The sequence below is a fragment of the Silurus aristotelis genome (assembly GCF_946808225.1).
Source record: "Silurus aristotelis genome assembly, chromosome: 12".
Classification (NCBI taxonomy): Eukaryota; Metazoa; Chordata; class Actinopteri; order Siluriformes; family Siluridae; genus Silurus; species Silurus aristotelis.
In genome coordinates this window covers 489,307-511,355 of record NC_139585.1, presented here as the reverse complement: position 1 = coordinate 511,355, position 22,049 = coordinate 489,307, and the positions used below count along the sequence as shown (strand labels likewise).

At 40.9% G+C, this 22,049-nt stretch overlaps 2 protein-coding genes across 3 annotated transcripts in view; one reads left to right on the top strand and one right to left on the bottom strand.

The window, feature by feature from the left end:
• Positions 1 to 782: 782 nt before the first annotated feature.
• LOC310734941 (interferon-induced very large GTPase 1-like) lies at positions 783 to 8,557 on the top strand. Its single transcript, XM_083557420.1, is given in 4 exon segments — positions 783 to 881; positions 2,296 to 2,385; positions 3,435 to 4,712; positions 4,716 to 8,557. Coding segments are annotated over 4 exon segments (4,902 nt in total). The 5' UTR covers positions 783 to 857; the 3' UTR covers positions 8,226 to 8,557.
• A 3,496-nt stretch (positions 8,558 to 12,053) lies between these two features.
• rpl38 (ribosomal protein L38) overlaps positions 12,054 to 22,049 on the bottom strand; it is a 76,860-nt gene continuing 66,864 nt past the window's right edge. The window contains exons 1-5 of one of the 2 annotated variants that reach the window (XM_083557606.1): positions 17,762 to 17,852; positions 17,572 to 17,588; positions 16,104 to 16,164; positions 13,479 to 13,601; positions 12,054 to 12,126 (exon numbers count right to left, since the gene is read on the bottom strand). In XM_083557606.1, coding sequence (XP_083413732.1) covers positions 12,101 to 12,126; positions 13,479 to 13,601; positions 16,104 to 16,164; positions 17,572 to 17,574 — 213 coding nt within the window. In that variant the 5' untranslated portion in view covers positions 17,575 to 17,588; positions 17,762 to 17,852 and the 3' untranslated portion in view covers positions 12,054 to 12,100. Of the gene's footprint in view, positions 12,127 to 13,478; positions 13,602 to 16,103; positions 16,165 to 17,571; positions 17,589 to 17,761; positions 17,853 to 22,049 lie in introns of those variants that run through there. The other variant, XM_083557607.1, reaches the window with a different exon arrangement.

The window sequence follows — 22,049 nt, the reverse complement described above, 5'->3', positions numbered from 1 at the left end:
ACCCTTTCCCGGGCTGAGACACGCTAGCGAGCTTCAGGGTTGGTGACCTCCTCACCATGTCTCACTTTTCTTCAAAATGGATTTTTAAGTATGTCCAAAACCAAATCAATTTCTCTTCTTCCTTAGGTATAAACTTGTATTAATGTGTGCAGAGCTACACACGTGCTTTGCTAGTTGAACTTTAATGTAATAGTTTCCCTCTGAACAACCAATCAGAGGACGGAACAATGCTGACGCTATTCTGGGCCAGTGAGCTGCCCTGTGAGGAGAATCTGAAATCTGATTGGATAAAGAAACAGAGGTGTTGGTAATATTCTCTATGGTAAAAGTCCAGCAGTACTGATTCTGAAGGTTCTGAGCAGATTAGATTCACATGGCAGCACATAGAGACTGAAATCTGATTGGACAAAAAAATCTACCATCCACATCCACGTACTGAAGCAGTGCAGCCGAGAGAAACACTACGACATGAAGAGAAGAAACTGATGGAAGAAATTCATACAATTTCATGGATAAAATATTAGAATTTAGGTTGTAAATGTAGGTCAGAGCTTCTGATAGTGTTTAGACCAGCAGAGAAGATTTACTGCTCCTGACCACCCACCACTGACATTGTATTATATACAAATTCAATATTACTGATTTAGGTGTTTGCTTAAATAGAAAATATAGTTGGCTGCAGTAAATCGTAAATGTTACCAGTCCAGTCTGACTGGTTAGGAAACAACAAGACTATAGAACAGGAAAACATACTTCATCATAACGTCATCACGTGTTTTTACTGAACACCAGTGCAGTTTCAACAACAGAAAGCAGTAAAGAACTTTTACTGACTGGTATGAACGAGGGTGCAGGAGATGGCAAACGATTTCCTTGACCAGGTTGTACTTTTTTTATTAATTATAATACTAATTATTTCATAGTAACAGTGATTAATACTTACTACACTTTCTTTACTTTATGAAAGATTTGTGTATATATTTGATGTATTACAGCTTTAATACGTTTACTGTAATGTTACTCATGAATGTTTAATAAGACTTATTTAAATTAAAGTTTAATTTAAACTTAATTTAATTAAAACTATGACTCAGCATATACTATGTTTAAAGAGAGTTGCACTGCCTGGTAGCAGAATATCAGTGGTAGTATAATCTGTGCAAGATTTCATTGTGAACCAATCTCGTAAATACACCAATCAGGCAGAACATTCTGACATCATAACATTCTGAGTGGTGAAGTGAAGAACACTGATGATCTTCATCATGGCACCTGTTAGTGGGTGGATTTATTTATCAGGCAGCAGGTGAACATTTTGTCCTCAAAGTTGATGTTAGAAGCAGGAAAAATTGGCGAATGTTAAGATTTGAGCGAGTTTGACAAATTGTGACGTCTAGACGACTGGGTCAGAGCATCTCCAACACTGCAGCTCTTGTGGGATGTTTCTGGTCTGGAGTGGTCAGTATCTATCAAAAGTGCTTCAAGGAAGGAACAGTGGTGAACCGGTGACAGGGTCATGGGGGACGAGGATCATTGATGCACGTGAGGAGAGAAGCCTGGTCCACGTGGTCCGATCCAACAGACGAGCTCCTGTAGCTCAAACTGCTGAAGAAGTTTGTACTGTTAATACTCGACTGGTCACGACTGTTTTAGCAGCAAAAGGGGACCAATACAATATTAGGCAGGTGCTCATAATGTTATGGCTGATCTGTGTGTGTGGTCATATTTTCTGGTTCAGGTAAAAACTCTTGCAGCTGCATTTTGTCCTAATTGGAGCTTGGAACAATTTTTTCAAATAATGAAACCAGCCATTTGGCACCAACAGCTATGCCATGATTAATGTCACAAAGATCACACATTTCCCCTATTTGGTGTTTGTTGCAAACATTGCTAAATGTTCTGCATAGTTGATTTGTTGTGCTGCTGCTGCCACATGATTGGCTTATTACAGTATATAACTGCATAAATTATCAGGTGTCTCTATTGACTAATGAATCAGTAGAATGTATTATTTTATAAGGTAAATACAAGATATAAAATATTTGCATTAAGACATTCTTCAATCTTCTGAAGTACTACAATCACCTATAAAGCCTATGAAGATTTCAGAGCACCATCTGAAGAGCGCAGCTGAGTGACTATACCCTGCTGTAAATGACATTACCTGCTGCACAGAGAAGGATGTTACCAGAAAGTTTGTCTATCAAACAACAGTGATCACTAAATTATTTAGTTCTCAGGAAATTTGCTCTCGTTAAGTGCCAATAAATATTAAATAAACTATTTATTTTCCAGATATTTGCACAACAAGTAGACAAGATTCCACTGATACAGACTCCACAGTGTGGGTCAGAGTTCGATGAAAGAAATTCAGCAAACTTTCAGGTAAGTGTTAGCTCTGTTTTTAATGTACCTTCTCAAATAATGATTGATTTAAAGCTGCATAATCACTTGGGCTGATGAGGAATTTAGATATAATTTGTTAGGAATTGACTAATCGAATTCTTACTAATAAATTAAGATATTTATGAATAAACAGAATTCTGGGTTTGGCAGAAGTAAATATTGTTCAAAACGTAATGTTTAATACTTGGGCATGTTTGTCTGTGTTTCCCTGTGTTTCCCTGTCACACGTATTCCTATGCGTTTCTTCCTTTCCGGACTCCACGCGCTCTCCACGGCACCCCGGATTAAATTTTTTCCTCCCGTGCGTTCGCCCATGGACCTCGTCCCTCCAGGGCGTACCATGGATATCTCTCTCTCGTATGTCGGGATTTTATGGACTGCCCTGTGTGTGTGTGTGTGTTTGTGTTAAACTCTGTGTTTTCGTTAAACCAAAGCGAACTGTGCTCTGGCTTTGCCTCCGCTCATTACGCTGCATAACAATTATATACAGTATTATTTATGTACTAAAAACAGGGCAAAAAATGTTAATAAATGGGTATTGGTGGAGGTCGGGAACGGATTAATTGGTTTTCCGTTATTTCTTATGGGATAATTACATTCGCTCTTCGACATTTTCGCATTTCGACCGGTTTTAAGGAACGGATTAAAGTCGATAAGCGGAGGACCACTGTAGAATGTTCTAGGTTTAGTACTGCTTTTTAATTATCTGTTATTATTTACTTTAGTGTACCAGTCCCTTTTCAGTAGCACTTAAATTCACTGACCTTACTCCTGACTGGAATGCAGATATATTCCTCAAATACATCTGTCATCTCTCATCCACAATAAAAGAGGCCAAACTACCAGTAAACTCATTTACTCTCCACTGTTATCTAATTCTCAAACATGGTGAAATGCAAGCAATGAAACTGCTAGTCTGCTTTAAAGAAAGGTTTTAACTTTGGACTGAATACCTGAATTCTGAACAATTCTCTCTTTATTTTAGTGTTTTAAATGGCAATATCTTACATTTGTTTGAATCATTTTAGGGTGAAGAATTAAACCTTAAAGTTATTAAAGAGCTGTTGTGTAGACTTGGACTTGAGAACAAATATGAAGACAAACTCACCAAAGCAGACTTTCTTGAAATTTCCAAATCCACTTTACAGAGCAAAGAGCCCAGTAAAGAGAATGAACTGGTTCATGTTTTCATGAAACGACTTTTTTCAGGCGATTACACAGCGAGACACGTCTCTGTCAAAACCAAACCCACAGACAAAAAGTCTCAAGACACAGACCAAATAAAGGACTTTGCTGCTCTGTTTAAAAAAACTGAGAATAAAGAATGTTCACAAACCCAAATCCAGATCCACCCAATGGATGTTCAGATGGCGTTGTTCCTCTGTGCAGATGATTTTCTGCGACAAATCATGGTGAATAAATTGGCACAGTGTCAGTATGCGATTCCTTTACTGGTTCCCAATCCCTTTAGTGGGAAAATTGAATGTCCTCTCTGGACAATCCGCCAAATCAACAAGAACTGGAAGTCGTCTGATGCTTCAGGAGAAATCATCAGCAAGACTCTGCCTGTTTACAAAGCAGAAACTCCAATAGTGGCTTTCTTCAGGCTTGGCTCTGTTTCCTCATCCAAGTCTCAGCTCGTCAACCACCTGATTAATGAGAAGCACAACACATTCTTCCACAAACACTGTCCAGGCAGCAGCAGAACTCGACTACTGATGGATGGAGTGGTGGAGACCGCCTGGTACTGTCCATCTGGGAAAAGCTCTGATCATTTCTCTGAATGTGTTGCCTTCTGTAATCTTCATGGTGATTCCAGCATTGCTGTAACTCAAAGAGAAATACTTACTACCATGGCCTCTGTAAATGTGATACTTTTGCCCAAACTTGAGGAGGAGGATCATAATATGGGAATTGTAAAGGAGTGCTGCAAGTCCCAAACTCCTCTCATTGTAGTTCTTACTGATGAAGAGGATGATAATGAAGATGCTGTGTGTGAGATTGATAAAGGAAAATACAGAGTGACACTGAAGGGTAGAAATCAGTCTGATGTTTCTGTATTACTCAGAGATGTGATCAAGAACTGTCTCTTACAAAAACACACAAGCTTCATCCTTGAAAACATGACTAGAAACTCAAAGGTCAGTGTGGATGAGAGTAATGAATCTTGTAAGCGAGGAAAAGAAGCTGCACAAAAGATGATGTGTCTTCTAGATGGAAAAGATCCACTGATAGTAAAAGAGAAATATCTGCCCTGTCAGGGAAAGCTGTGGCATGACTGGTGCCAGAAGAGCAAAGAGTTACAGTGACTTGGTAACACGGTAGACAACGAGCTTGTTCAAGGCAAGGCACATAAAATGAAAGAACTCCGGTGGAAACAACAGGAACTACGGTTTAGTGGACTCATTAGTTTCTTTGTTGCTAGTTTGAACTTATTGTCAGTACATGATAGAATATATTTTCTCCAATGGACTGGAATTTACCTGGATGAGTTTATGTCAGCAAAACATTTTGACATCCATCAAGAATATGACAAAAAATTGAATGAAGTGTTGGCATTGAATGGAAAAAATTACAAATCTGAAGAAACAGAACATAAAAAATCTAATCTGGAAAAATTCCAAGACAAAAAGAAAGGCAAAAAAACTAACATAGAAAAAATATCAAACAAACAAAATGCTGCCCACCTTGGTTTGGAGCACCTGCTGAGAGAGATGGGACAGATTTATGAAGCTTCAGTATCTGAAGAAAAGAACATGACAGGAAAAGGAATAGGAAACTTCTCTTACCTGCCTGAACTTGCTGCTGAACTCCTGATATCTGGGCACCCAGTGGAACTGATGGATGGTGATACAGCTTATGTTCCTCTAACCTGGGTTTCAGCTCTTCTAGATGAAGTCATCAGGAAACTGGGAGACAAGAAGGTTTTCGTGTTGTCAGTTTTAGGGATTCAGAGCTCTGGGAAATCCACCATGCTGAATGCCATGTTTGGGCTGGAGTTTGCAGTCAGTGCAGGCAGGTGTACCAGAGGAGCCTTTATACAACTGGTTAAAGTTTCTGAGGACAAAAAGAAAGACCTGAAGTTTGACTACATTTTGGTTGTTGATACTGAAGGTCTCCGATCTTCAGAGCTGTCTGGAAACGCCATCCACCAGGACAATGAACTTTCTACATTTGTAGTAGGATTAGCAAACATGACTTTGATTAACATCAATGGGGAAAACCTTACTGAGATGCAGGATATTCTCCAGATAGTTGTTCATGCATTCCTCAGGATGAAGCAGGTTAGATTGAACCCCAGCTGCATGTTTGTACATCAGAATGTTTCTGATATTACAGCTAGAGAGAAAATCAGGGATGGAAGGAGGCATCTACAGGAAACACTGGATAAAATGACTAAACTAGCATCAGATGAATACAACTGTGCAGAAAGATTTACTGATGTCATCGCATTTGATGTAGAAAATGATGTGAGGTACTTTGCACAGCTCTGGGAGGGTTCTCCACCCATGGCTCCACCAAACCCACACTACAGCGAGAACATTCAGGAGCTAAAGAGAGATATTATTTCTCGTGCAGCAACTACAGATGTCCTCAAATTATCCCAGTTCCAAAAGCGTGTGAAAGACCTGTGGAATGCTCTACTGAATGAAAATTTTGTGTTCAGTTTTAAGAATGCTCAAGAGATTTCAGTGTACAGGAAACTGGAGCGTGAGTATGGGAAATGGACCTGGAGTCTGAGGAATGCCATGATGACTGTAGAAAATAAAATACTTAACAGAGTAGCCAGTGGAACAGTAAAAACAATTCGGAGGCAAAATCTGGAAGAAGAAATAGCAGACACCCTACAGATGGTCCAAAAGGAATGTAATAAATTTTTTGAAAAAAACAGTGAAAAAGAAACACTGATTCAGTGGAAATGCAAATTTGAGACACAAATCGATCACCTCTATGATGATCTTATTGAAGATGCAAGGAGAAAAGTGGATGAGAGCATTCAGCAGAAAATAATTAGACACAAGTTAGACCTGCAACTGAGAAAATATGAGAAGGTGCTCTTTGAAAAGAGCAAAGAGCTTGCATTAAAACTAAAAGGCAACATTAATAATAAAATGCATGCAAACGAATTTGATTTAATGTGGGGGAAATGGATCTTTGAACTAACTGACCAAGCTCCTAAATTTAAGGACGTTGAGATTTCAAAGGACGTAACTCATGTTCTGGGTGAGGTCTACAAACCTGACTTAGTTATAAATCGAAAACGCTCCAATGAGTATAAACAGATTGGAACTGTTAATGATTATAACAGCTATATCACAAAGAAAAACCTCGTCAATAAAAAATCCATAAAACTTTGGTCAGGAAGTTTTCTTAAAGCAGAGAATAATAAATCAATACATTCTCTAATCAATAATGTCACTGAACAAATCAAACAGACAGTGGAGTCATTTCCATTCATAACACAGGGCTATAACTCAGGCTACCTGTACAACATCGCACATGATGTGAAGGAGCAGGTGCAAGAGTTTGAAACTCAATTCAAGAAAGAACGAAAGTTATCTGATGATGCTTCTGTGTTTAACCAAGACTTCTATGTAGATCTCTCACTTTATGTATGTGAGCAGTCTGCAAACCGCATCTCAGACCTTCACAGAAAATTCAAAGAAGCAAATGATCCAGTGATTTATTTTAAATGGAAAAAGACTGAATATTTTAACATCTTTCTGAAATACTGGGAAGGAGCATCTTCAGCAGCTATACTTGGAGACCAGGTTTGCAGTAAACTGAAAGAAACGATTCTGCAGAGTGTCTACAACATGATGGCTCCATTTGTGTGTGGACAGATGAGAGGAAAACCACCATTTAATGGGAACAGAGCTGATCTGGAAAAGCACATTCTGAAGTCTTTAGCAGAGCAGAAGGGAGAGAAGGATGAGAGGTTTAATAACTATTTAACATACATGTTCCAACCTAGAGTTCACTTTGAGAATTTCATCAGGACCAGGGTTAAAGAGTTCATGGCAGCTGAAAATCCTCAAGCAGATTCTGCAATCAAAGAGTGCATTGACCACACACAGAGAAGCATCTTAAGTGCTGCAACAGTGGCAAGAGATGAAGTCAAACGTGTCAATGGAGATGCAAATCAGTGGATGGAAGTTTTTTCCAACAGCCTTACAGATGAGTTGGGAGATACTAGAGTTCACCTGTGTGATGAAGAGGGTATGGCAAGCATTGATTATGATGTTCTTATGGATGCTATAAGTAAGGAACTCTCAGCTGTGGTTGAAGAACTAAAGAGAGACCTCATCAGGGTTTCAGACTTGGCCATGGAAATGTTCAGAGAAAGACCTGATGATATTCTAATCAAACACTTCTGCATTTGCTGCTGGGAGCAGTGTCCTTTCTGTGGAGCCGTCTGTACCAACAGCCAAAAACACCATCCTGGAGATCACAACGCTGATTTCCATCGCTCAACTGGAATGAGAGGAGTGTATTACAAGGAAAGATCTGAATTCCACATAGATTTTTGCACAACTGTAGTAGCCAGTGAACAGTCCTTTTGTCCATCTAGTGAACATGAGATTACTGTGCCTTGTAAACGATACAGGGAAGCAGGTGGAGCGTATGCTGAATGGGGAATCTCCACTGATTTCTCTGAGCTGGCTTACTGGAAATGGTTTGTTTGTGAATTTAAAAAGAATATTGAAAAGCACCATAACAAGCAGTTTTCTGGTAGAGGGAGAATTCCTGAAGAGTGGAAAACTTACAGCCAATCAGATGCTGTTAGAAGTTTAGGGATACATCTTTCAAAATGGTAAGAAGTGTTAGGGTTAGGGTCTAAACATCTGTATGTGATTAGAGAGTGCTACATAGATTTACTCCTGTTTGTCTTATGAGGAGGCCTACAACAAAACCATGTCAAAACATTATTTTTTTTTGGTTTAACAGCATTTAAGATGTTGTGTATTGATGTTAACTTTGAATGATTTAATCCTTGTTTTTGCAATTTTCACTTTCATTTTTTTCTAATTCTTTTTTGGCCTTTGATTTCACTTATTATTTGTTGAATGACGTTTTTTCTCTTTTTTCTGCATTCAAATGAGATACTTTGCTGTCTAAGATATGCTACATAATAAACACTATAATGCAATAATAATGTTTATTACAACTTGAATAATGGTTTCATGATTCTTCAGTCAACTAAATGCTGAAAGATGACTTGCTGGTCATCCACAGAGTAATAGCATTATTGACAATGGTTCTCTTTTTACAGTGTATACTGTGTCATGACTTTATACAATATGCTACACATTATACATTTACATTTACAGCATTTATCAGTCCGTATCCAGAGCAACATACTAAAGTGCTTTGAGTCTCTAGTGATGAATAAATCTACATATACAGTATATTTGGTACCTGGGTCTTCAGTGAGGACGTACTCGACTTAATCCACCTCTTAATACACCACAATCACATCACAATTATAGAAACCATCAATACAATACAAACACACAATAAAACAACACGTGCATTACAGAGAGACGTTTCACATCTGGAGGTAAAAACCATTTTACTAAAACAACAAACCCAGTTACACTCCAAACCTCCACACTACAACCACAACTGTGCACCTACAACATCTGAAGCGGTTAACATTTGTCTAATAACATGACAAAACATTAAAAGTGTAAATAAAACACAACCTACTCACCAGAAATGCAGACTCATAATGTGCAGTGCCCCCCAGAGGCTGTAATCCAGTGGTACTGCTCGTATTCACTGGTCTCGAAGTGGAGAACAAACCCTTTCCCGGGCTGAGACACGCTAGCGAGCTTCAGGGTTGGTGACCTCCTCACCATGAGCCCCGAACACTGTCAGGAAGACTATTCCAAAGTTTAGGAGCTAAATGTGAAAATGTTCTACCACCTTTAGTGGACTTTGCTATTCTAGAAACTACTAGAAGTCCAGAGTTTTGAGATCTGAAGGAATGTGACAGATTGTAGCGTGTTAGAAGACTGGAAAGATACATGGAGATAAACCATTTAGGGCTTTGTAGGTAAGTAGCAATAGTTTGTAGTGGATTTGAAACATAGCAGGAAGCCAGTGTAGGGACGAGAAGATTGGGGTTATATGGTGATATTTTTTCGACCTTGTGAGAACTCTGGCTTTTTGGGCCGATGAGCAATATCTCTGTCTTATCAAATTTAATAATAGAAAGTTATGAGTCATCCAGTCTTTTCCGAGCTAATTGAGTGTATCGCCTGGTTTTGATGAGATACAGTGGGTACGGAAAGTATTCAGACCCCCTTAAATTTTTCACTCTTTGTTATATTGCAGCCATTTGCTAAAATCATTTAGGTTCATTCTTCTTCCTCATGAATGTACACACAGCTCCCCATACTGACAGAAAAACACAGAATTGTTGACCTTTTTGCAGATTTATTAAAAAAGAAAAACTGAAATATTACATGGTCCTAAGTATTCAGACCCTTTGCTGTGACACTCATATATTTAACTCAGGTGCTCTCCATTTCTTCTGATCATCCTTGAGATGGTTCTACACCTTCATTTGAGTCCAGCTGTGTTTGATTATACTGATTGGACTTGATTAGGAAAGCCACACATCTGTCTATATCAGACCTTCCAGATCACAATGCATGTCAGAGCAAATGAGAATCATGAGGTCAAAGGAACTGCCTGAAGAGCTCAGAGACAGAATTGTGGCAAGGCACAGATCTGGCTTAAGGTTCCTAAGAGCACAGTGGCCTCCATAATCCTGAAATGGAAGACGTTTGGGACGACCAGAACCCTTCCTAGAGCTGGCCGTCCGGCCAAACTGAGCTATCGGGGGAGAAGAGCCTTGCTGAGAGAGGTAAAGAAGAACCCAAAGATCACTGTGGCTGAGCTCCAGAGATGCAGTCAGGAGATGGGAGAAAGTTGTAGAAAGTCAACCATCACTGCAGCCCTCCACCAGTCGGGGCTTTATGGCAGAGTGGCCCGACGGAAGCCTCTCCTCAGTGTAAGACACATGAAAGCCCGCATGGAGTTTGCTAAAAAAAACACCTGAAGGACTCCAAGATGGTGAGAAATAAGATTCTCTGGTCTGATGAGACCAAAATAGAACTTTTTGGCCTTAATTTCAAGCGGTATGTGTGAAGAAAACCAGGCACTGCTCATCACCTGTCCAATACAGTCCCAACAGTGAAGCTTCTAGTAAAACTAAGAGAGATGAACCTTGGTCTGAAGCTAAAAACAGGTCATTAGTGATTGTAACGAGAGCTATGATGGGGCCTAGAACCTGACTGAAACTCTTCAGATATTGTTCTCTTGCAAGTAGGAACAGAACCTGACACACAATTTGGTGACTTGAGTAAAATTGTATTGAATTACTTTTATTTAAATATTATTTCTACCTCTGGTATTTGCTATAAATGTAATCAGTTCCACCCTGTACACTCAGATTCTCCTCCTCACATCAGAACTACACAATAACACAGCACTTAAAATCAAGTGCACAAGTTTTATTTTTATGAACGTTAACACTTATTCAGTGTTCAGAAATAGTGCCACAACTGTTGGTTGAGCTTTTTTTTTACCAAGTTTACCAAGATTAAGTGCTGTAAACATATTTTCTACTTTTTTCATTTAAACCTGATAAAAAAAACGACCAAATACTTTTTTTAATGCAGTATTTTTTTGCCAATTTAATTTGAGAGACAGATATGGGGAAAAACACACAAAATGACAATTTTAATATAAAAAGTTATTGTGGACTATTCTTTTTTCAACCATTTAAGTCTTTTCACTGTGTCATGGATTAGTAACAAAACTGACTGATGCATTATTGTTTTTTTTTTGCATCAGCTTTAATTATTTCAATCCTCATTTCTTGTTATTGGCTGATTTTTCTCCATTGACTAATTATAGGGAAAATATTTTATTGAAACACCATGACATTACATATACATGCACCCTGATGGGAACAGATTACATTTGCAGTTTTTACTGTTGACAAGCAGGTGGCGCCACAAGCCCATAAAATAGAGCAGTGGATAAAAAGCTTAGTTTCTGGCTTTCCTATGGAATTTTCTAGTATGTATAGCTGAAACACAAAGTTATGAACAAAGCCAGAAAACTGGATTCCAGTGAAAACACTTGGGTTGCTGTGGGCCAGAAATGTTCACTTAGAACACTGTAGGAAGTGAATCAGGGGATCTACAAGTAAGTTACCAGAAGAATTAGACCGAAACTCTGCATTTCTTTAGAACTTCATCCTAATGGAGATACGGGAATGCAGGGTTTGCTCACAGAGCTCAGACATTTTCTGTTCTCAGGGTGGAACCTGGATGGAAATAGAAAATGCTCACAATTGTGGGATTCAGCAAGAACACCGATTCAACACAATCAACATACATAAATGCAGATAACGGTCAAATATCTTCAGCATAAAGCCTGAATAACTCGAAGACCAGAGTGATCGGGAGGTCTGTGGGAAAGATCTTGTATGGTGTTCCATGGTCTCCTGGGTCTTCAGTCTTCAATTTTGATGTTACTGCATTTTAATTCACAGGATGGGAAAAGCTAAGTTGATTTTAAAGAGGTCACCATTTGTATATTACAAAAAAAACACAACACTAAACATGTAAATTTTACAAATTTTTATTACAACATTTGTGCACAAGTGAAGCATCTACTTCAGCTCCTTGACAGCCAGACCTGAGAGAGAGAGAGAGAGAGAGAGAGAGAGAGAGAGAGAGAGAGAGAGAGAAAGAGAGAGTGTGTCATGGTGATGCACTACAGAATCATGTACAGAACGAAAGCTGGTTAGAGAAACACATGGTCACTGTACTGTTGTGTGTTGTGTATTTGTCCCACACTGTGTTGTTGGTGAGGACTAAAGCTTTATATGGTTAAAGTGTGTGAGGTGATGTTCCTTTATTCCAGTGCAGTGTGTTAATGTTGGTGAACCGGTGGAACTGAATCTTCTATAGAAAGCAGAAATCCAGCACTTGGTTCGTCTTTTGTTCTAGCAAGTGTGTAAATGCACCGCGAGCACCGCTCAGGCCCGGAGTGTTTGGACAACTTGCACTGGAAATGACTCGATCCTTCACATCCACTTAACACGCACTGATTCAGGAACAGTCCTGATACACATCTGATCTCTCTCACACTCGCACATCAAATAGCATAAAAAGAAACAAAGCCGATGTTTCCCATGTGATCTGATTACTCAAGATTATAATCACCTCCTGTCATTATCACTGTTTCTTGTAGGTGTCAGTCAAATTTTTATTATTTTTAAGACCCTCGCTGAAACATAAAACCCGTTATAAGTCCGTGGTACAGTCACAGATTCGTACCAATAACAAAGCTGTTGGTCTCATTTGTAGTCGTAATACAGCTAATTAAATTTGGACTTTAGGGGGTCCGCTAATGAAACTCATCACTAAACTTTTCATTAAAAAAATAAACGTGTAAAAGCAGATTTTTAGATTTAGATAGACTTTTTGTATGCAGTGAAATCCTTCCTTCGCATATCTGACTTGCTGGAATGCTGGGGTCAGATCGCAGGGTCGGCCATGATACAGCACCCCGGGGCACAGACCACTAAGGGCTTTGTTCAAGGGGCCCGAAAGCAGCAGCTTGGCGATAACAGGGTTTGAAACCCCCACCCTCCCGATCAGTAAGCCAGAGACTTAACCACCGAGCTCCCACTCCCCCATGGACATAAGAAAATTAAGACCAGTTAAAACTGAAATTTAAGACTTGAAGGCCTAAAACTTATATTCTAAGAACCATGAACATTAAAGAGATTATAAATAGTGTTTGTTTAGTTCAGAAGTTTGGAGAATCCCAAATAAATGTTACACACAGTATGCTATAGAATAGAAGACCACCACACTATCACACTGAAGAACTCTGTGCTGATTAAACATGAGCATCACTACATCACACACTGATGTGAACATCTGGAGTGGGATGGTTAAAGGAGGCAGAGCATGTGGGCAACAGTGTGAGACTGAGTACATGGGGTGTGTGTGTGTGTGTGTGTGTGTGAGAGAGCGTACCAGGGGGTAAAGACTGTTTGAGCTTCTCTGCCTTCTCCTTGTCTGTGATGACGAGTGTGTACAGGTATCTGCTGCAGCGCACCTTAAACTTCACATTGTCCTTGTTCTTCTTGATCTTAACAGCTACACAAATACATTTAAACAGTCACACACAATGGAAGTGAAGACCTCACACACACACACAGACAGGATTATGTTAAATGAAATAGACTCCATCACTAAACCTTCACTGGTCAGCTGAGTGCTGAATGACACTATTGCACAGCTGAGTAATTCACAGTGATATATTTTAAGTGATTATTTCTTTTCATTGTGATGATTTTGGCTCATAGGTAATAAAGCCAAAATTTAGTATTTGAGAAAATTGTGAGAAAGTTGAATATTGGAGACTCATGGTGTCTCACTCTAATCAGCTCATCAACTCCAAACACCTGCTCAGGTTTCCTGAGTCTTTAAATGGCGTCTCAGTCTGGTTCAGGCGCCACAAACATCGGGGAAACTGCTGACTCGACAGTTCTCTAGAAGATAATCATTGACCCCCTGCACATGGAGGATAAGACACACAAGGTCAGTTTGCACCTACCGTGCGTAACCTGGGTGTTATTTTTGACCAAAGTATGTTATTCGAGAAACAGATTGGTGCAGTAGTGAAGGCGAGCTTTTACCAGCTAAGAGTTTTTTTTTGTCCCAAGCTGACCTTGAAAAAGCTATACATGCCTTCATCAGCTCAAGGATTGACTACTGCAACGCTCTCTGGACTTAATCATTCTCTTCACTCGCCTCCAAATGGTGCAAAACGCGGCAGCACGTCTTCTCACCAACACCACAAAACGCTCACACATCACGCCGGTCCTCCGCACGCTCCACTGGCTTTTTATATTTTTAATATTTCTTATTTTACTGTCTACTGTGTAGTTATATTTCTTATATTTTTTTATATATATTTCTTATATTTTATTGTCTACTGTCTTTGTTAATTTTGTTATTTTTCACTGGAAAGTGCCATGTGCTCCTTTTGGTTGCTGAAAGGCGCTACATAAATACAACTTGACTTGATCGCTGAAGCTGCTGTTTACAGACTGCTGGATCCAAGAACATTCATGAAAAGTTGAATGGATGGAAAAATGTGGTAGAAAAAGGAGAATTGAAGCAGATTCAAGAATTTGTGGAGATTTACAAAGAGTGAACTGCAGCTGGAGTCAGTGCTTCAAGAGCCTCCACACACGTCTCCATGGGCTACAGCTGACTCATTCCTCGTGTCAAGCCTCTGCTGAACCAGAGACGTCAGAGGTGACTTACCTGGACAAAGGACAAAAAGGACAAAGGACTGGACTGTTGCTCAGTGGGACAAAGTCGTCTTTTCAGATGAAATTAAATTTTTTTTGCATTTTATGTGGAAATCAGGGTCCCAGAGTCTGGACGTCTGGTGGTTTGGGGAGTCGTGTCATCTGCTGGTGTTACACCTCTGTTTTTATCAAGTCCAAGGTCAGCACATCCATCTACCAGGAAGTTTTACAGCACTTTATGCTTCCCTCTGCTGACCAGGAGATGCTGATTTTATTTTCCAGCAGGATGTGCCCACACTGCCAAAAGCACCAGAAGCTGGTTAAATGATCATGGTGTTTGCGTTTCACTTGAGCAAACTTAGACCTGAACCCCATGGAGAATCTCTGGTGTATTGTCAAGAGGAACATGAGAAACAAGAAACCAAAAAATGCAGATGAGCTGAAGGCCACCTTCAAAGAATCCTGGGCTTCCACATCACCTCAGCAGTGCCCCAGTCTGATCACCTCAGCAGTGCCCCAGTCTGATCACCTCAGCAGTGCCCCAGTCTGATCACCTCAGCAGTGCCCCAGTCTGATCACCTCAGCAGTGCCCCAGTCTGATCACCTCAGCAGTGCCCCAGTCTGATCACCTCCATGCCATGCCCCGATTGAGGCAGTAATTAAAGCAAAAGGAGCCTCGACCAAGTATTGAGAACAGATACAGTAAATAAACAGACTTTCCAGAACAATTAACTCAAAATAATTGGTCTGATGACGTTTTCTCATTTTTCGAGATGTGAATTGGTAGGTTATTGTTGAGTCAAAATCACAATGAAAAGAAATAAACACGAGATATATCTGTGTGTGTGTGTGTGTGATGAATCTACATAATACACCAGTTTCACTTGTTTTAAATGACTAAAATAAATTTCCTTTTAATGATTGTGATTTATTTAGGTTCACATTTACAGAATAAAGATTTTAAAACCATAATTAACATGTAAAATATTTTTTTTAACTACAACTTGTTACAGTCTGAGGTCATTTCTGGTGTTTTTCATGTGTTTATGAACAGAAATGTGGACTGAAGCATCTTACACACTTCTGTAAAGTACAGAGATGAAACACATTTAGGAAAGGTTCCTAGACTAAAACACCAGATTTGATTTAATCTGATTAGTGTGGCTGTAGCCTTTGGTTACTCTCATTCATCTAGACCTGGAAATCACTCAAACTGTGTTTAAACCCATTTACATTCGATATTTCTCCTACACATGGTGGAACAGTTACGCACCAGATGAACAGTGATGTTTCCTCACAGCCATCAGATCTAACAGACACTACTGAATAAAATACTCACACTTTGCGTCTTTTCTCCTGGCCGTCAGCAGGAAATCTTTAATCTCTTCGATTTTGCGCGGCTGAAACAAACACACATCAGTGCAGTGTGGAGACACACATCATCCTAAGATTCATTATTTACCCTGAGGATCTCACCACACAGCTACACATCACCGCAGCTCCACAACTACACACCACTGCAGGTCCACACCTTCCCCCAGCTCCACACCACCGCAGCTCGACAGCTCCACAACTACCCGCAGCGCCACATCACCGCAGCTCCACAACTAAACACCACCGCAGCTCGACAGCTCCACAACTACCCGCAGCTCCACACCTTCCCCGCAGCTCCACACCTACCCCCAGCTCCACAACTACCCCCAGCTCCACAACTACCCGCAGCGCCACATCACCGCAGCTCCACAACTAAACACCACCGCAGCTCGACAACTACCCGCAGCTCCACAACTACACACCTTCCCCCAGCTCCACAACTACCCGCAGCGCCACATCACCGCAGCTCCACAACTAAACACCACCGCAGCTCGACAACTACCCGCAGCTCCACAACTACACACCTACCCCCAGCTCCACACCTACCCCCAGCTCCACAACTACCCCCAGCTCCACAACTACCCGCAGCGCCACATCACCGCAGCTCCACAACTAAACACCACCGCAGCTCGACAACTACCCGCAGCTCCACAACTACACACCTACCCCCAGCTCCACAACTACCCCCAGCTCCACAACTACCCGCAGCGCCACATCACCGCAGCTCCACAACTAAACACCACCGCAGCTCGACAACTACCCGCAGCTCCACAACTACACACCTTCCCCCAGCTCCACAACTACCCGCAGCGCCACATCACCGCAGCTCCACAACTAAACACCACCGCAGCTCGACAGCTCCACACCTTCCCCCCAGCTCCACAACTACCCCCAGCTCCACAACTACCCCCAGCTCCACAACTACCCCCAGCTCCACAACTACCCCCAGCTCGACAGTTCCAAAACTACCCTCAGCCCCAAAACTCCACACCACCGCTCATCACAGGGACTCAACTACACAACCAATTAAGGTTTTCTCTCTGCTGGTTACTGCAGTAAAACGTGTGCAGAAAAAGCGCTATACTCCCACGTGTGCAGTTTAAACACGTGAGCTCGCGCTGTTACAGAAAACTCATCATGGAGCCAATCAGAATAAAGCATTCCAGGGATTAGCATTCAGCTAGCATGAGCAAGATTCTCAATTATCTGCATAAAATACAAATTATAAACTAAAATAAACACATAACTAATGTATATCTAATAAACTAAACAACCGCGGTGAATTAACAGATTTAATTAACCGACTAACAATAAAACTCCGCTAGATAAAGACTTTTTACACACAATATTAAACTTCCACATTTATAATAAAAACAATTCCACATTATAGACTTTGACTGAGTGTGCGCATGCGCAGTAAGGCGGTCACTCACCATTCTCCCGGCGGATTCTGAAAAACACACACAAAGTCATTAAAACCGCGATACATCTCACACATAGCGACTCAGTGGACCTCATAATCACTTTATAACTCTTTATAAAGCACCATTTCCTCACACACGACTGAGGATTGATGCGGATTTGTACAGATTCTGGTGCAGATGTTTCGGCATTAACACTTACACGAGCTGCGAGCGAGGAGGGAAAAGGGCGGAACTTCCGCTTCCGCCTTATTTATCACTGCACTACGGCGGCGCACGAGCGACAATTTCAGTACCCTCAAACGCGTACAACAAAAATACGCCCTCTACGGCGACCTCCCAGTACTGCACCGAGTGATCCGAGTCATTTACAGGAAAAGGATTCGATTCTTTAACTCACTTTTTCAGTGATAATATTTGTTGTGTGTAGTTGTGTGGTAGATAAAGTTCACAAAACATGTAGTTAAAGTAGAGACACTCAGTAAAATGTGACTCCAGTAAAAGTTACATTGTCTCTTTAAACTTTCACTTAAGTAAAAAATCTACAAATATTTGCCTTCAATTGTACTTCATAGTATTTTGGATACTTATGTTTAAATCATTTTTATCACAAGATTCTTCACTTAATCAACCCAGTTTATGTAAAAGACTCGGATGTGACTCTTAGCACACTGATCCATTAATAGAATGATATTAATGACTCAAACACTGATTGATTTCAAATTGAAATAAAAAAAACAAATTTTATTCATCACATAAACATACATACAGAGTACGACATGCAGTGAAATGCTTTATACCACTGTCCAGCATTCAAGGACAAAAGGAATAGAATTTAAGGATATAAAATATTTGTACAAAATAAAATAGACAAAAATAAATGAAGTCAATAAATGAAAATTATAAAATATAGAAATATATGAAAATATATGCATTTATATGAAGCAGTATGCAGATATTGACAGTACAAATTAAAGTGTGATTGTCCTTAAAGTGTCCATGTGCAGTGTGGTGTGATATAAAGTGACATTGTGCTGTGACAGTCCAGAGGTAAGGTGTCATAATAGTGCAGAAAATAGTTGTGCAGAAATGACTGATGATGGAGCGAGAGCTCCAGTTTTTAGATCCTGGGTGTTTCCTGATTTAAACTCCGAATGGCCTGCGGGAAGAAGCTCCTCCTCATTCTCTCTGTGTTCGCTTTCAATGAGTGGAAGCGTTTCACTGAACGCAACAAATAAAATAGTCCACTGCCGGGTTTATTCACCAGGGTGTTGGTGTGAAAGGACCAAGTCAGGTCCTGTGTGATGTGAACACCAAGGTAACAGAAACTGTCCACTCTCTCCACTGGGGGCCTGTTGATGTTTAGCGGTTGGTATGACCGCTCCTGCTTCGCATGAACCCACTATCAATTCCTTAGTCTTGCTGACGTTCAGGAGAAGATTGTTCTGGTAGGCTATCTCATCGTTGTTGATCAGGCCCACCACAACAGTGTCGTCAGCAAACTTGATTATGGTTGTGGAGTTGGAAGTGGCACACAGTCGTATGTGTACATTGAGTACAGCAGGGGGCTCAGAACACAACCCTGGGGAGCTCCAGTGCTGAGGGTGAGGGTGGATGAAGCATGTTTGCCCACCCGTACGGCTTGTAGTCTGTCTGTCAGGAAGTTAGAGATCCATTGGCACAGCGGCAGGCTGAGTCCCAGGACCTCCAACTTAGAGGTGAGTGTGGAGGGAATTGTTGTCCACGAACAACATCTTTGCATAATTCCCGTTTCTTTGGTCCAGGTGGCTGATTGTAGTGTGGAGGAGATGAGCAACGGCGTCCTCAGTAGAGCAGTTCTAGTGGTATGTGTACTGTAGAGGATCCATTTTGTCTGGTAGTGATGCAGTGATGACGTCTCTGGCCAGTCTCTCAAAGCACTTCATCACTACTGAGGTCAAGGTTACAGGGCGGTAGTCGTTGAGGCAGGCGGACTGGGGTTTCTTCAGGAAAGGAACAATGGTGGACTGTTTGAAACATGAGGGGACAACAGATTGTTCCAGTGAGAGGTTGAATATCTCAGTGAACACCGGTGCTAGCTGGTCAGTGCAGGCTTTCAGAACCCGACCTGTGATTCCATCTGGTCCTGCTGCCTTCCTGGTATTCACTCTCTTGAATGCCCTCCTCACATCATGATCCGAGATGGTGAACGTGTTTACCTCTCCGGCTCTCTCGGCGTGCACGCTGTTTGTGCCACTAGCGCCGCTAGCGTGGTTAGCTGCAGCCTTGAACTGAGCGTAACTGGTAGTGCCAGAAATTATGGTGTTTTATAGTCTGTGATGTTTCTTAGTCCCTGCCACAGGCCTCTAGAGCCACCATGTTGGAACTGTGACTGTAGTTTCCTCCCGTAGCACCGCTTTTCTTCCTTCACCGCTCTAAGCACACTGTAAGATGCAGCCTTGTACTCGTCCATGTCCCGGTGGTGAGCCCTGTGTTGTAGGCAGCAGAGCGGCATCTCAGAGCATCGCTGGATCGGATGGTTTTATCCACCCATGGCTTCTGTTTGGGAAACGTTCTGACGGTGGTTTCTATTACAATTATCATGAGCACAAAACCTTCTTTTCACCAACATAAAATAACTTAAATGTGGTCACGTGTGTGGTGGTGAGTTCGAGTCTGGAGTTTCTTCATCATTTATTCCTCTCTAAATGTTCTGCTTGATGTTGAACTGATGCTGAACTGTATGTTGGTGATCAGTAGATGCACCGAGCGCCGATCAGAACACGTGTAAAACAGAGTGTGCGCTCGATCCTGATTGGTGACTCGCTGCGTGTTTCACCAGTTACGTTTTTATCCTCGTTAATAAAAAGGAATTTTGCAAAATGTAGTTAAAAGTTTGAAATGTATTGAAGTTACAATAAAAATGGAAACACTTCAGTAAAAAACAGAAACGAAAAAAAAGCTACTTAAGTACAATAACAAATTATATTTACTTCATTACTGATCCACTGATTTTCATCAAAAAACCAATTATTAAACAAAAATTTTTTATCTGACCATCTCACCAGGACCACCTACAGGTAACACGCAGTCTCTCTACTGGAGTCCTACAAGCCTGAAGATCTTTTCTGTTCTCCATTTATACTCTTGTTGAAGTTATATTCTGGGTTGCTCAGTAACTTCATGGATCTGCTCCTTTACCTCACAAACACCTACGGACTCCACTAAATAAATATGTGTTCAGCCTCGACTTGAACACTGAGACTGTGTCTGAGTCCCGAACACTGATTGGAAGGTTGTTCCATAACTGTGGTGCTTATAAGAGAAACATCTGCCCCCTGCTGGAGTCTTCATTATTTGAGGTACCAACAAATAGCCTGCACCTTTTGATCTAAGTAGGCGTGGAGGATCATCCTGGTACAGAAGTTCACTCAGATACTGCGGCGTGAGAGCGTTAAGTGCTTTATACATCAGTAGTAGTATTTTATAATCAGTGTGAGATGTAATTGGGAGCAGTGTAGATGATTAAAACAGGGCTGATGTGATCATATGTTCTAGATCTAGTGAGGACTCTTGCTGCTGCATTCTGAACTAACTGAAGCTTATTTCTGCACTTCCTCCAACACCCAGACAGTAAAGCGTTACAGTAGTCTAATCTAGATGTTACAAAAACATCTACTAGTTTTTCTGCATCCTGTAACGACATCATATTTCTAATTTTAGCTATATTTCTTTCTAATGCAGTAAAAGTTGATGCTGTATCTGATAGAATAGTGTTGGAAGTGTGGAAAGGTTTGATTTCTTAAAAGGTCACATGAACATAAAATGACAGTAGTAGTAGTAATCTGTGCTAGCAGATGAGAGAAAAAAGAAAAAGGCGAGCACTTTTTCCTTTTACAAATTCAACATGTTCCTCTGCAGGTTGAGAGAACGCTAGATGGCGCTGTATATCCTGGCATCCTAAACTGAAATCACACACACACACACACACACACACACACACACACACACACACACACACACACACACACACACACACAGGGCTGAAGGAGCAGTCAGACGTGTGATGATGGAGCTGAGAGATGATTATCCTGGACGGAGGTTACTGCAGTAGGAAGTGTTTCTCAGGTCGGATAATGAGCTGCAGAAGGAGCACAGATCTGCATTAATAAGGCTCTTGGTGATGGAATAAGGCTACAATGAGCTTCTCAAACCCCACAAAGACTCACTCCAAGTAAAATATGCGCATTTCATCAGAATCAAGTCTCCGACTCGCTGTCTTCAGCTTCCATTATGTCTGGAATTAAACCCAGCGGCTCGACTGATTAATGATTTTTTTTCTGTGTGAGTTTTTGATTATTGTAATAAATCAGTGCCAAACTAATCATTTACACACACACACACACACACACACACACACACACACACACACACACACACACACACACACCAATCATTATGCTTTTACATACACACTAATCATTTGATCAATTCTGTTTTTTAATCCTGGG